Source organism: Pseudopodoces humilis, chromosome 6, assembly GCF_049639895.1.
Source record: "Pseudopodoces humilis isolate 2021_Gansu_Grassland_sample_001 chromosome 6, ASM4963989v1, whole genome shotgun sequence".
In the NCBI taxonomy this organism is placed as follows: domain Eukaryota; kingdom Metazoa; phylum Chordata; class Aves; order Passeriformes; family Paridae; genus Pseudopodoces; species Pseudopodoces humilis.
The window spans coordinates 24927391-24943438 of record NC_142205.1 but is presented as its reverse complement, the minus strand read 5'-3'; the positions used below and the strand labels follow the sequence as shown (position 1 = coordinate 24943438).

Below are 16048 nucleotides of genomic sequence, written 5' to 3'. Positions count from 1 at the left end.
TATGGGATGGAAGACAAAAAGAAGAAGGTCAGTTTTATGGTGGTTATGTCTCTTTGCTTGGGGAGCTACTTATAAATTAACTTTTAACTCCTCACCATTTTAATGCCTCTGGGAAAAGGCTGGGATTGCCTCTGCACTCTGAGCAACTGTAAACTAATTTATAAAGTAATTAGATGCCAAAAAGTGCAAGCAGGCCATAAATAGATATATTAAAAAAATGCAAAGCTGTGTGGAAACAAAACATGAAAGAGATGGCAATAGGTAGCTCTGAGGGAAAAAGAGTGTACATTTACAAAACTTATCTTCCTAGTTTTAGTGCTCCCATTAGTGGGATCCTGCTAATGGGAAATGTTAAATATTTAATAACTGACATTTCTCTAATGTCTATGTAGTGCAGTAAAGATTAAGTATTTTATGGTGCATTTCAATTTAAAAGAATGAAAGAGCTTTTCAGGCTGTTGCTGACAGGGGAAGCTGTCAGTGAGCCTTGTATTTAGACTGTGTATTACTTTCTGCTATAATAGATTCTTTCAGCCTGTTTGCAGCAAGCTAGGTATGAAAGCTCTGATATCCGAACAGTGCCTTTTGTTCATCCTCTGGGAACCTATTGAGCTGTGGCAAGGTTTCTGTCACACTTCCCAAATTAAGCAGGCATGCCAAAACCACTGAGAGTTTCCACAGCCATGACAGTTTTGATTTTCAGTGAGACTTGCTAGTGTTATCCAAGAGGTGGTGCAAGGCCTTTCTATTACCGACCGGTTTGAGCTATTTCCACAAAGGACTGAAAAAAGAGGCAGTCATGCCTTCTCTTACTCTGTCCTTCTCTGACTTTTTCTGTCCTTTCTTCACGTGTAACATACAGGTGGTCTTCTTTCCTGTAGTAAATTTGCTGAAAATTTCCACTCTTAGTTTTGAGGGCAGCATATGTCTGTGTAATTTAGAAGCCCTTAATAAAGCAGTAACATTTTTAGTTTCAGTGTACAATGAGAATTGGCACAAGGATAGTAATTTAATTCCTTTCTTTTACTGGAATATTGTACTTGTGTTAACATTGGATCTGATTTATAGGGGCTTCATATTTTCTGTAACTGCTAGCCAGTGCCCATTTGTGAAGGTAGGTTGTGTGACTGTTAGTTGCTGCTATCAGTCTCATGCACTTTGCTTGACCTCAGACCCATAGCAGTTCCTTGAAATAAACTGGATGAGTAATATAGATTGCAGTTTTAAGCACTGGAGGAATACTGAAGTCTATACTCATTTGATTGAAATGGAAAGAAAACTACTTTCAGGCATTCTTTGACCATTTGGTGGAAGTGAATTTGCGGATGCAATGCAGGTATTGCAATTTTGTTTAATGATCTAGGGATTAACTACCTATTGCTGCTTATCTAATTAAAAGATATGTAATAAATGAATGTGTAATTATTTTCCTTGTACAATTGTTTCATCTTGATAAAATAGGTAGCTAACCAATGGTCTGGAAATGGTGTACCATTCCTTTCAGTTAACTGTACCATGTATACATAGATACATAACTGACATCTGTCTGCAGCTTCTGCTAATGCTAATGCTTAGTTGTAGCACATGGATGTAATGTTTGCTTTCTTAAATGTGAATGGAGTTGAGTAAGTAGGAAAGTCTTATTTTTTTTACAGCATAAAATAGAGGCTACTAGGAAGGAGATTCTGTTGATGCTCTTTTAAGTAACATACAATAGGTATGCTATTATGAAGAATAAGCATCTCAGAAGTATTAGCAGCATCACTTGAAAGAGAAATGCTTGTAGGGAAAAGCTTTGGAATTACAAGTTTTTTTCTGGAAAAGGCTGATGATAAGATGATGTTTGCTGCTACTTTTATGGGTTTGACTCATGGCTTGAGATTTTCTATATGAGTGATGTGTAAATGCATCTATTGACACTTACACTCCCCACCACTATTAAAAAATGTAGGTAAATATATATATATATTGCAAATAAAGGCCTTCTTCTTTCTTTTGGCACCAGAATGCATCTGCGTTTTCATATACTATTCTAAATAGTTTTCAATATTTTATCTCTTTCCTCTCCAACTCCTGTGTAATTCAGTTTCATCATGTTTTGTGTTTTTCCCAATTTTTTTTGTTTGTGTTTCTTTTTAATCACACAACATAGAGCTGATAAAGCAGATGATGAGGATGATGAAGATCTAATGGTGAATAAAACATGGGTCCTTGCACCAAAGATTCATGGTGGTGATGTAACTCACATACTGGACTCCTTACTTCAAGGATATGACAATAAGCTTCGACCAGATATTGGGGGTAAGTTCATAAAATGATTCAGTGTAATAGAAAATGTGAGCTAGAGATGGTGTGCATTTTGTCAAAGATGGCAGAACTATGCTTATTGCAATATTTAAAACTCAGTATAGCAAGCTAAAAGAGTTAGAAAATGGAGTAATTTTCTAGAGCTAGTAAAAAAATGTTCTATTCAAGATTAGACTTCATGTCCTATTTATAATCTTTTTTTTTCTTATGGAAAGTACTGGTTTTGGGGGACAGAGAGCAATCTGTAATAAATCACTAAAAGGCAATTATAGTTTGCTTTGTTTAACAAAGAACTTCTGTCAGAAAGAATTGTAGCTATAAACCAGCCATGGTCATTTCAAAAATTGATCTTAAGTCTGTAGGACTTCATTAAAGAATTATCCCTAGACATTTTATTCTTACTGTAGGAAATGCATTGTGTCTGTTTTAAGAAAATATAACTCAACTAAATTGTCTTTTTCCCTTAGCTTAGATTTTGGAAGAAATTTCAGGAGTCTAAAAATATAACTTAGGACCCATTTTTTCTAGTGGAATATAGGAAGAAAAACTGCATTGCTATAGATCAAACTTTGCAGCTAGTAGGAAGGCAATTTTGTCTTTCAATGGTAAAGCATTAATTTGCATATAACTATTAAGCGTATATATTTGGAAGAATCTTGTTTTGAAAACATGTAGTACATGAAAACTTGCCAGCTCCTGTCTACCACTTGCATGCAGGATTACATAAAGAAAATATGTTTTCTCTGAGTTTGTTTCCTGAAATGTGAAAGAAGAGGTGGAGGACATAAGTATTTGTGATGTACCTGGTATTCCCTATCAAAGGAATGCCATGTAAGTCTGTAAGCTGCTTATATGTTAAACAAAACAACAATCTAGAGCTCTTTTATTTATGTAGGGGAAGGAAAAGGCTCAGTTTCAAACTGTGCATTTTCCTTTGAAAGCTTCTGACAAATTGTTTTCTTTCCCAAACTTCTTAGTTCTGTTTTATTGATGACTGTTATCTTGGAGATGCTAAAAAGCAATAATTTTCTCCCTGTCATAGAATAATCACATGTGAATCTCACAAAGTTTAGTTTGTCTTTTCTTCATGTTCCTTTAACTGAATTACTAAAAATATTTAGACAGCACAAAAAGTCCTCCAGCATGTTTTTCTTTAAATTCTCAACATGTGACAAATGTATAGCTTACTGTTGGTTTTGCCCCCTGTTTGATGCAACAGACATAAAAGTGATTATGAGGAAATAAATTGTCTCTTCTAGGATTCCTTCTGATGATTAGCTTGTAGGTGGGGATGACAGGAAAGAGAATTCTTTTTCTTTCTTCTTCCCATTTCTTTCTTCTCTCCCCATAAAACTTACAAGTAAGTGGGGAAAATACAGAGGAGGAATTTATTCTGACATGTCAAATGCATTTAGATGGGCATGGAAGAATTTTGATGTAATTTTTACCTTTATTTTTCTGATTATATTCTTAGTCTTGATAGGACAAAAACTGTCATTTTTTTGAGAGTAACTCAATGTACAGCTTTTTGGATTCAAAATATCAGTTCCCAAAAGAAGACACTTAGTTCTACCTTCCCTCACATAAATGTACCCTTTCTCTTCTCAAAAGTTCTGTACCAATCTGACCTTTGCTATCTGGGGCCTGCCTCATTCCACTATACTAGAACATAAAGCTCATGGATAATCAGCCAGAGTAATGAAAAAAAGAAACTTTTCACTTGGTTTTGAGGAGAGCAAATGTTAAGTATGATTCTGCCACAAGGAAGAAATTTTGGACAGCATAGGATGAAATTTCTGACTTCAGGTGAAGGCACTGCATTATGTCCAGTTGTTTGGGAGCTGCAGCAGATATTTGACAGACAGAAAAACAAAATCAGGCTATATTTTATTCATCTTAGTCTGATTCAAATATGTGGATAAAATCTGGTGTCAGATTCCTTTCTTGGAAGTGCATGGCAGTTCTTGGACAACAAGGTTATTGAACTGCAATTTTCATTATCTTTCAAACCATTAGTATCCCACAGAACATTCTTATGATAGGATTACAAAGCTCATTTACAATAGCAACACTTTTTGTTTTGAACTTGGACTTTTTGGCTTTGAATGCCAGAGCAGAATTTTGTTTTCTTCCTGGTGCTGACACAGAATTTCAGCATCTCAGTGTGAGATAAGAGTTTAATTGTTAAATATGCAGTTAGTTGAGGGAGATGCTAAAGGAGAGCCAAATGAAAATTGAAACTTTGGAGGCAACACTGAACTATTATAGGGGAAAACTACTCTGTTATTTTCTGTTTGTCTCATATCCATGAGTTGTAATAATTACTTAACTTCTACCCTTTGCAATGTTCAGTAATCTTACTAGTCTTTAACTCAATTTATGTAGTAGGCTTGAGGTGTGTGGAGTATAAATGTTCTAGCATTCTTCTACTCAGTATGAAGTAATATAGTTATCAGATAAAATCTCCTATCTGTGGTATAAATACCTTTAATTAGAGAAACAACCTCGGAGTGTTGAAATACTGATATAGCAGTATTACTCTCACTGTAACATTACCTTTTGGCTGCATGATTTTATAACCACACTGTTTTAGCTGTATTCCTGCATCAAAGTAGCTATTATTTTTGAACTTTCCTTTTCAAAGGAAAGAATTCTGGCTGCTCATTTTTCAACTCTCTCATCTCAGGGACACTGTTATATTAATATTATCCTATCAATGTATGGATCACTTTTTCCAGGAGTGATGTGTGTGTGGGTGAAACACAACTGCTCTGTCTGAAAATGTAATTAAAGATAGATAACAGTCATCACATATCTACAACTTTAGTTGTAAACTTCAGGTTAAGACAAGTAATCATTGATGAAAATTTTAAGAATGGTGGGAATTTAAGGATAATTGCTCACGGATGTAGAAAAATTGGATACCTAGGGAAATTTGGATAGCTGTTATTGCCCTATAAGCAGGGCATGGGTAAATAATTACATCTCTCAAGTGCACTAATGTGAATAGTCGTGTTCTAAGAGATATAAAGAATACATGGAAAATACAGGACTTTCAAATAGAAGTGCTATTTCTCAAAAAATAAAGGTATCAGAAGGTATTCTGCTGAACAGGTGTTCTTAGTGTAGCAGCAATGAAAATACAATATAGGCAGAAAAGTAATAAGCCCAAACTGAGGCCTAAAGGTTTTTAGATTTTTATATATTTTTTCATATATTTTTAACTTTGCAGAGGACGAATACATAGTTTTAATTTCTAGTACTTCTGACCTCTCACATAGTTTAAGAAACTCTTACTAATACATTCTTGAAATTCTGTTTATTAGTCTGGCAAGGACACTTTGTTTTGCACCATGCATTGTAGACACAACAACATGGAGGGCTAAAAGATCAAGGGTTGGGGGGAGGCTCCAATGGGACAGAACCCCAGGGAATTATCTAGCAAACTGTTCTTCCAATTGGGCAATATTTGTTAGATATACTAGTTAAATAACTTTATAAAAATTGTAGAAATACTGTACCACATGTGCATATCACCATATTGTGCCAACATGAAAGCTTTCCATTAAAGGCTTGCATTTACATTATCATTTTAACATTGTTTGGAAAGGTTTTGAGTTTTATTCCAGGTAGTGAAAAACTAGAAAAATACTAAGGAAAGATAGAGAGAGATGTATTTTGAATTTAAGAATATTTTCCAAGAACAGAAGAAAATCAAAATACAAGAGCAAGATGTAGAAGCATATATTCAGGGAATGCTGAAGGTATTGGATGTGTGCACTGCATATTTAATCATGGAAATAAAAAAAGTGGTGGGGTAGGAGTATCTGCCAAAGATGGATTTCTTTTAAATAGAAGGGTAAAATGTTTGGAGAACGGGGTTCTGCTTTCATCAAAATCACTTTGAAAAAATTCTTCAGAGGCTGACCTGGAAAACTGCTGTAGACACTTGAGGCTGAATTTTCAATATAAGTAGCTGTGTAAGCAATAATCTTAGATAGCTGATTGTGAGAATTGTATTATTCCATTAAAAGCTGTTACAAATTGAAGGACTCTTATTTCTAAATGTGGTAGTCACCTCATTTATTTGCTGAATAACTGCTTTATCGCTATAGGTGATGCTTCTTTAGGCAAGTAATGAGGAGTTATAGAGAACATGCTCAAAGAAAATAAGCCTGGATGAAGTTACAAAAGTGGTCTTAGTTAAAGAGCATAATAAGTACTAATTAAAAACAAAGGTGATGTGACTTAAACCTTCAGTACAAAATGAGGGCATTGTAGTAAACTATGGGGACTGGTTAGTGAATTTAAGTGGACTACCATGCTCCTGATTAATGTATTAAAGAAATGGATTGGAGGAATGAGAATAGCAGTATTAAGAAACAAAATGTGCAATGTTCTGGACTTCTACAATAATGATAATTATTTCTGTCAGGAGATAGGTATTTATAGAATGAGAATAGCTGATAAGAAGAGCTTTTAAGTGTAGAAAGAAGAGCTGAAAAATGAGCCCACAAAAATATAGACTGAAAAACAGGCACTTTGAATGTCAGGGGCAATTACTAAAATAATTTGTCAATGATCGAGGTAGATTTTTATTACTATGATTTGTCTTATGAGGGATAAACAATTTTCAGAATTTTTAGAACTGGAAGAAGTTTAGTCTAGTGAAAAAACGTCAAAGCAGGAAATCAGAAAGTGAGTATATCTCTCTAGACTGGGCTTACCAAACAGGTTCCCTGTGTGCTTCAGCTACATTAGAAGCTGACCTTGTGGTCAGCTGGTCCTTTGTGCTCTTCTTTCTCTCTCCCCCTCCCACTTGAATATGCACTCTGTGTCCTCTCACCTTCTTGCTTTACTCTAGCATGCATCATACTGTCTTTCAGTATAAATATTTCAAGTGTTCAAGCCCTTTCTCCCCTTGTTTAAAACACTGCTGTTCTGCACTTCATGCAGAATGTGTTAAATAGCCTTCTTCCTACTTGTAGTGTTTTCAGGGCTGATACAAAATTTTAAATTAAAGTAAGAAGCAGTTGGGGTAGGAAAATCTCAATTTGTTCTTCTCAAAGTATCAAGAAGGAATTTTCCTCCAGCATTTGTCATTTTCATGAACTCTTATCACTTCTAGTTCAAGAACACAAGAAGTAATAATTAATTAATCTTTCTAATTCAGAAGTACATTTCTTTGTACCATACAGAAGAACTAAGGTAACCCTTCAGTATAACTGGACTTGAGAGGGGAAAAAATGGAGGTGGAGGGGGAAGAATCCTTTGAGCTGTATTTCAAGGTGAGAGATTCTTCATAATGAAGTATTCAACATTACTTGAGGAATAAGGCAAGATATACTTTGATCCATCTCCTTGTGTTCTGGTCTAGCAGTGGGGCTGCTGTTATAAAAAACAGGATTGCAAATTAAAGGAAGAGGACATCTGTTTGCAGAATGTGATGTATGTTAAAAGGATTACATTACATGTATGACAATATACACACATTATAATCTTTTTTCTCACTCTGATGTTTTAGTCTGTGTGTATGAGTTCTTGTGCTGTCTCCCTTCCTTTATGAGCTTTGCAGGAATTGGAAATATTTGCAGCTCAGAATCAAAGAATAACAGAATTACAGAATATTTTGAGTTGGAAAGATCCATAAGGATCATTGCAGGAAGTACTTATTTTTCCCCCAGGATATAAATTGGTTTCCAGAATTTGTTGAAACTTTCTGTGAAGCATGCTGGGGACAGGATGGTGATCAAATGACTCAGTGCTCTATGGTCATACAGAAAATCCTTTGTGCAGCCTCACTAGTGTGTCTTTCTGTCAGACAAATCTGTTAACCAGATTTGGAATCAGGGATAATTTTGTCCCAGGTGAACTTGGCAGGAAAAAGGTATCTTGAGATATTTATAAAATGCATCTTGCCTGTCATTGTAGCGGGCAAGGATGTCAATATTACAGTCTTTCTTTCTGTATGTCTGTTCGAGTTTTCAGAAATTTGAAAAATCTTCTTACTCAAGATTTTAGGTTTGTTGTTAAACACTTGGGCAATCTCTGAAGCTTTGCTGTATAAAAAAATTAAATCTGATTACCTAGGGTCCCTCTCCTATGAAATCAAAAAGTCTTTTTGTTTGTACCTTCCCACTTTTATATCTGCAGATTGAAAGAGATGTTTATTTGATTGTGGCATGTCATAAAAGGACCAGCAGAGCTCTTTTATTATTATCCCTCTTCATTCCATTGGGTACAAGGACATAGGTCCTCATGTGCCCACATTCTGGTTCTCCAGCACAAACTAGAAGAAAATTCTTGGTAAAATTATGAAATAAAAATGCATCCTCTCCTCTTTCATTTGTACTCTTTTTTTTGCTGTATGAACCAGTTAGGAGAAAAAAAAGAACTATCAGAGCCTCCTGTACTTCAGGTGTGCCTTTCATGGACACTGTTCGACTTTGCATCCTTCTATAAATGCACAAAATAGAGAGTATAATCTGTAATGGAATATATTTTTAAAAGTTTTTGGTCTCTTGTCTTCACAGTCAGTTTCCCTGTTTTTCTTAGTTTTCCCTGTTTTTAAATAAAATAAGTTTGTTAATGTTTAGCTTTTAAATTACTTTCATTGAAGAGCTTTCAATTTGGTGTTTTAACCATTGTATTAATCAAACCGATGAAAGAACATTAGTATTCTCTAGGTGTGCTATAGCTTCATGAATTGAAGAAACCTGTGGTGAAAATTTACTTTGTATGTGTTACACATTCTCAGTAGAAATTGATAGAAGACACTTCATATTGATCCCTTGTAGCTGATAAACATATTTGTCCCAGACCTCATGGTTTGTTGCATGAAAAAAATGTTCCAAACTTGTTTTCTGTTTAGGATTGTATTTTTGTGTTGGAATCAGGTTTGGTTTGGTTTGGTTTTATTTGTTTTTCCTTCCTTTACCTTTTTATCTATGTTATATTTAATCAAAAAAAAACAGGTGGAGATTGCATTATGAACTAAAAAGTTCAAGTTGATCATTCTAAAAAGTCATATGCAATAAGGGAGCCAAGTCACATATGATCCTTCACAAAATGAACAAACCAGAGATTTAATTATTATGAATCTAATAAAAGAATACCATATATGATGGTTTTTTAGTTAAATAAATTAAATTGCACCAACAATGTACGGAGTTAATTAAATATGTAATTTTTATGGTTATTGTTTTGTTTAGTGAGAACTACGGTAATTGAAACAGATGTCTATGTTAACAGCATCGGTCCAGTTGACCCAATCAATATGGTAAGTTCTGATTATTGACAGAAAACATCATCTGCATGTTTCTATGGGTTAGTATTATGAAGTAATTCTAATCTCATTGAAATGAGTTTCTTTATTTCTTACTGCGTATTGTTATGCTACTGTATATGATTGTAGTTATTGCAGAGGTACATTTAGTCTCTGAAATTGCTGTAATTTTAAAAATACAGTTTTTCTTTTAAAAAAGTGAGGTCACACTGAGTACATTGTATCAGGTCCTTGTTTTAGTTTGCATTAGACATTTCCATAATCTTTGTGTATACCTTGTTTATCCCTGGCCTGGTTTCCTGGAGCTACTCTTCAGAGCCTAAGAAAAATAACAATTGACAAAGCAGTTGTGAACAAAACTATTTTCAGTGAAGTGATCTATTGTTTGTTTGTTTTTTCTTCAAATTCATAGAAAGCAAAATTTGAAATGAACTCTTTTGTCCTTTTTCCATTTAGTTTTCTGTGTCCTTTTCAGTGTGTGCATGTGTACATGACTGGTTTCTTAGAAGTTAAGAAATGCATCTGACCTTGTTTGTGATACACCTGCTGAGATCTGACCTTTCTGTTTGGTACCAACACTGAAGTAACAGCACTTATGAGGAAATTGAGGGTGTGGTAGTTTCTCACTTCTCTTAGACTGTGTGTTGTATGAAATGGTGGAGGCTTTAGAAAGGCCTTTTGGCATGACTTCTTCCCGGGACTAAGATGGGGACTTTCCCTCAGGTGATTTTGGGTTTATCTCCTCTACTTCCTCCCTACAAATTTGCTGACAGTATTGAATTTGCATGGCAGAGAAGAGTTTTGTTCAGAGGCTGGAGCATGCCAGTGCAGGGGGCTTCTGAGCATTTTCTGACAGTGCGGTAATTCTCAATTGCTATTAAGGATCTTGTGGTTTAGATGTATGGCATCATGTGGGGGTGGAGAACAGTGACTTTCAGTGATTGGAAGCCAAGCAAGAAAAACCAGTGGTGCTTGGATACTATGGAAAAAGATGCAGATCTGTGGAGAAAGATATTCATTCTAGCATAGTGATCTAACCAGCTTAGGGTTGTCATTACCTGGGGCTGTGGCAGGGAAGACCAGGACTCTATGTAATGAAATGTGTGATAGAGCATAAGAGTGACGGAGCAGGGAACATTTTCCAGCTTCCATGTCCAGTGTAAGTGATGTCTTTGATTTTGTCTGTCTCCCTTCTGCAATCTTTCTCTTTTGCTTCTCTCTGTTTAATCCTCTTCTGAAGGAACTCACTGTGGAAGCAAACTGTGATGATGTGTAAGGAAGATCTAGCAAGTGGTAGAGACTTCTTTTCCCAGTAACCTACGTAAGCTCTTCAGCCTGTGGCCAGTATTGCACAGACTGGAACTGAATATGAGAAATGCTTACAGCTTCAGTTTTCTAGTTTTAAAGAGCCAGCACATGGCTGGCTTTGCAGAATAGCCCTGCCCCATCTCCCATGCCCTCCTCTTTCCTCTGCAGCCTCTTGGCAGTCTTCCAGCTGTGGTACAGCTATGGAGCATGATCTCTTGTGTGCACACAGCTTCCTTCTGCTCACTCAGCCCAGGGTCTGGGAGTATCAGCCATGGAACTATTGCATGTCAGTTGTTTAGAGGTGTCTCCACTTCTGCTAGAGCTGTGCTAGAGCTGGGTGGTGATGTCCTTACCATGCTGCTAGTAAAACCCAGTCATAATAGCTTATAGTCCAAGGTAAGGACTGGCATCCTACTGAAAAGGCATATTACTTCACTAGAGAGCGGGATCCTCATAGTTAATAAAGGATGTTTCTCTCCAACTTTCTGATTTCTCTTTAAAGAAAAAGAATGATGAAGCACAGTAAAGGGTAATAAGGTAAATGTTACTAAGATATAGAACTTTAAAAACTATCCTATACTTTTTAAAAATTGACAGAAAACTACTTAGCAATTTAAATTACAGTCTAAAACTACTGTGGCCTTCATGAAAGGGCAATTGCTTCCACTGGGCTTGCACTTCAAGAACATGACTTTTATGAGCATCTAACCTCAGTACACAGATCAAACCTTTGTAAAAATAAGTAAAACCATATACTTGAAAATAATTTGATTAAGGTTTTCAAACAAAAAAGAAAAGTCTTTATTCTGGGAAACAACAATTTCAGCAAAATAAATAATAACAAATTTTTCCCCAGTAAGTTCCTTTTATGTGAGCTGTTGATTTCATTAGGAAGGCGCTTTCCCTGGAGTCAATACTGTTTGAGATTTTTAACCAATAATCCCAAATTTGCTTCCATTTCAAGGGCTGTCCTTAGCCCCTAATTTGATCACTTAATAAAAGAATACATTTTCTGTGATTTCCAGTCCCCACTGGATTACTAAATTGCCACATACATTAATTCACTCTGGCAAATGATGTCCTTTAACTATCAAGTTTGGATACAATATGGCATGACGTAGAGGGTATTTTTTCTGACAGTGACGCTGAAATAGCATATCAAAGGAGTATGTTTGTCTGAAAGCTTTAGACAACACGTACTATGAGAGGAAGCATTTGGTTTTTTAATTATCTATTTTTCTCTTGCTATTTGATAAACTTCCACTTCTGTAATTGAGGTCTATGCATGACAGTCACTGGAGCTTGTTTTTGAAGGCTGTTGTATTTTGGCTTTTACTATTTACCAAGATCTACACAATTTTAGATTTTAGATTCTATATTCTGAATTCACCCCATGATTAAGATATACTTTCCTAGAGCTTGTGATCTCTTCATGCATCTGAATCCTGAGTAAACACTTTAAACAAGTGTCTGGATCAGTAGAGTACTTAGCCTTGTAATATTACATCTAAAGATTTTTGAATCTTAGAGCTAATCTGTGCTAGGCATTGTGCAACAACCATGTAAAATGCAGCTAAGTGCCTTTACATGGCACATTCAGGATTAGCAGGGTATCAAGCCCAGCCAACATGGACTTGTGAAAGTAAAGTCCAGCTTGACCAACCTGATCTCCTCCTATGATAACATGACCAGCTTAGTAGATGAGGGAAGGGCTGTGTTCTATCTAGACTTTGGTTAAGTATTTGACACCCTCTCCCACAGCATCCTCCTGGAAAAACTGGCAGCTCATAGCTTGGATGGGTGGACTCCAGAACGGCTGGCTGGAACCAGAGAGTTGTGCATGGAGCTCAGTTGGCAGCCCAACTAGAGCACTAGAACACTCAGTACTAGGAGTGTTCCCCAGGACTCAATACTGGGACAAGTTCTGTCTTTATTTATGATCTGGATGAGGGAATCAAGTGCACCCTCAGTAAATTTGCAGATGACACTAAGCTGAGTGGGCGTGTTCATCTGCTTGAGGGTAGGAAGGGCCTGCAGAGAGACTTGGACAAACTTGATCAATTGGCCAAGGACAATTGCACAAAGTTTGGTAAGGCAAAGTTCTGGGTCCTGCACTTGGGTTACAGCAGCCCCATGCAGTGTTGCAGGCTGGGGGAAGAGTGGCTTGAGAGCTGTTCAGCAGAAAAGGACTTGGAGGTGCTGGTTGTCAGCAGCTGAACATGAGCCAGGGTGTGTGCCCAAGTGCCATCCTGGCCTGTATCAGCAATAGTGTGGCCAGAAGGACAGTGGTTGACCCCCTGTACTCAGCACTGGTGGGGCTGCAGCTTGGGTGCTTCAGTTCTGGGTCCCTCACTTTCAAAAGGACATTGAGGTGCTGGAGCATGTCCAGCAAACGACAGTGAGGCTTATGGAAGATCTAGGAAACAAGTCTTAGGAAGAACAGCTGAGGGTGCTGGCTTTGTTTACTCTTGAGAGGCTCAGGGGGGAACCTCATCATTGTTAAACTCCCTGAAAGGAGGTTGTAGTGAGGTTCTACAGTGCCTACAGTGGGAGGACAAGAGGAACTGGCATCAAGCTGAGGCAGTTAACATTCAGACTGGATATTGAAAAAAATTTTTCACTGTTTGGATGGTCAAGCATTAGAATAAGTTGCCTGGGGAGGTGGTGGAGTCAGCTTCAGCAGTCACCTGGAGGTGTTTAGGAGGTGTCTGGATCATATGCTCAGTGATGTGGTTTACTGGTTTAGGGGCAACAGTTCTGGGCTGGTCAGACTTGATGATCTTATAGCTCTCTTCCAACCTTGACAATTTGATGATTCCAAGTGCATTTTTATGAGCAAAATCTTGATCCTCAGTAGCTCTGCAGTGGTCTAGGCATTTCTTTACAGAGTTTAGATAAGCAGTGGATATTTAGAACCTATTTTTACTATATGTTGAACACTATAAATAGAATATTAGGCTTTTACTGCTTTTTTCCTTCCAAACTAGGGCCAAGATAAAAAGCAACCATTGTTTGGTGGTGATACAAGTAGTAGAGTCTGATATATGGTCTCAGTGCAAAAATGCATGTTGATCCATGCTGCCTGTTAGTCTCATTAGCTTTCTCAGACCTGTATTCATCCCCCAAACCCTATATATTCATAAATATGCAACGTTTTGTGCTACTGATGCCCCAAGCTGTCCAGGGGAGAACCACATCAGCACCACAGCTTTTGTGGCTTGACAAGGCTGTTCAAGTGCATAAATCAGTTGGCTGGGAGAGGTGTGGCACCCCTCCAGGACATTTCTGCCTTCCTTAACTAAGAGATGACCTTTTCTTGTCATTTATGTTTGATCAAAACTCTTATGACAATAAAATGAGAGGAATTTTTTGAGAAGGAATGCAGGTGCAGCTCCTTAAGTGATAAGAAGCAGAATCGGATCATTCTGTCAAAAATGACGAGCAAAGAGAAAAGTTTATACTTCCCCTGTATTTGATGTACATTTATTCAAGTGTCATGTAGTAAACAGTTAGAAAGAAGCAGACTGTTTCTAGAGAGATGCACAGACATCATGACTGATAGACTAAATACTAAAAGAAAGTTCTCTACCAAACTGTCTATATCTGTCTGTATAAAACTGAATACACATATAAATATATGTTTACAGAAATAAAATTATGTTTTAAAATTTCTTTGCTTTTTAACAAGTTTCTAAATCATGATTTAACACTTTGAAGCACTGTGATATCATTGACATTTAGCGTGTTTGAGTGCTACTAATTTTTATTTCCCTTCCTGTGGATAAGATGATACTCTGTATTCCCTTTTCGTATTTATTATTGGAATTTGCAGTTAGAAGGCCCAGTCTGAAAATTCCACGATGAATTTTTCAGACTACACTTCACTACAGCAGTGCAGTCTCTTTGTTATTTTCCAAAATTTCTCTTCTGTGGATAATTCAGCTTTTGTCACATGATCTTTGCTTATTAACCATTGAAGGCTACTCTGATCACAGGTTGAAGCCATACTTTGAAGCCTGCCACTCATATTTTTAACAGGAGAGCTAAAGCGTTTAGCAAATCAGATCTTCACAGAGTATACAATATGCTACTTTGGTAGGCAGATGGCATGGCCTGGATATTGGTAGGATACAATTTTTCTTGTCATATTGTACTATTTCTGACTTTATGTAGAATGTGCTGCTGGTTGAATTTTAAGTATCCTTTGACTTCTAAATTCCAATTCATTCTCTAGTTGCAGTAACCAGCTGCAGGTTTTTTATTTTATTTTTATTTTTATTTTTTCATGGTATCCAAGTATCAATGGGATCAGTGTCCTAATACAGATTGCTCAACATTATTGCATTTGTGGAGGATTCTTTGTGGCCAGGCATGTCACTGCACTTATTCTACTGGTCACTAAGTTTGTAGTGAGGGTTTGAAGGTCCGTACTCTTACTTTACAATGCAATGAAATTTACACAAAGTACACAAGAATATAAGTAATCATGACCTGAGGATATATTATCTGAATGTACCCTGAGATACAATACTTAAAGATTCACACTCTTTCTGTGCATTATTCTGTAAAACAACACAGTTTAAACTCTGGTTTTGAATTATATTAAAAGTTGTGTTACTCAATGATACTGTATTTAGCAAGGCCCTGTTCCTGCAGATACCTAGTTAGTTTACATGTGTGAACATTGACTTCACATGTCACATTGACTTAAGGATTTAAAAAACACTATAGAAGAAAATCTAAAGTAGGAGTTGTCTAAAGGAAAGAAATTAACTCTCTCTCTCCCCCTGTCTGTTACAGAGCTGTGTGTCTAAATGAGCACAGTTCCACACAAGAAATCTAAACATAATAAATCAGTGCTATGCAAATGCTGCAATAAAGGTAGCATTTCAGGACTGGGTGAGCACTGCTTGTCATGGTTTGTGAAATGCACCTGAAGCTTATCCTGGACGTTAGAATTGCTTTCATTTTTGAAGATTGTTTTGAGGAGAACCACTGTCTCTATGAGCTTTATGCAGACTGACTGATAGGAAGATTGTGAGGCAAGCCCATATTTGGCCCATATTTGAGAATTTATGAGGTTTCCTAAAGGTTATGCGGATTCAGTGTGCAAGCAATGGAAATTTTTGAAAGTCAAGTTTATGCACT

At 36.6% G+C, this 16048-nt stretch overlaps 1 protein-coding gene across 1 annotated transcript in view; it reads left to right on the top strand.

Annotated features, from left to right (window-relative positions):
- GABRG1 (gamma-aminobutyric acid type A receptor subunit gamma1) overlaps window positions 1-16048 on the top strand; it is a 54055-nt gene that overhangs the window by 14636 nt on the left and 23371 nt on the right. Inside the window, exons 2-3 of the mRNA XM_005517738.2 lie at window positions 2153-2301; window positions 9519-9586. Coding sequence (XP_005517795.1) covers window positions 2153-2301; window positions 9519-9586 — 217 coding nt within the window. The remainder of the gene's footprint in view (window positions 1-2152; window positions 2302-9518; window positions 9587-16048) is intronic.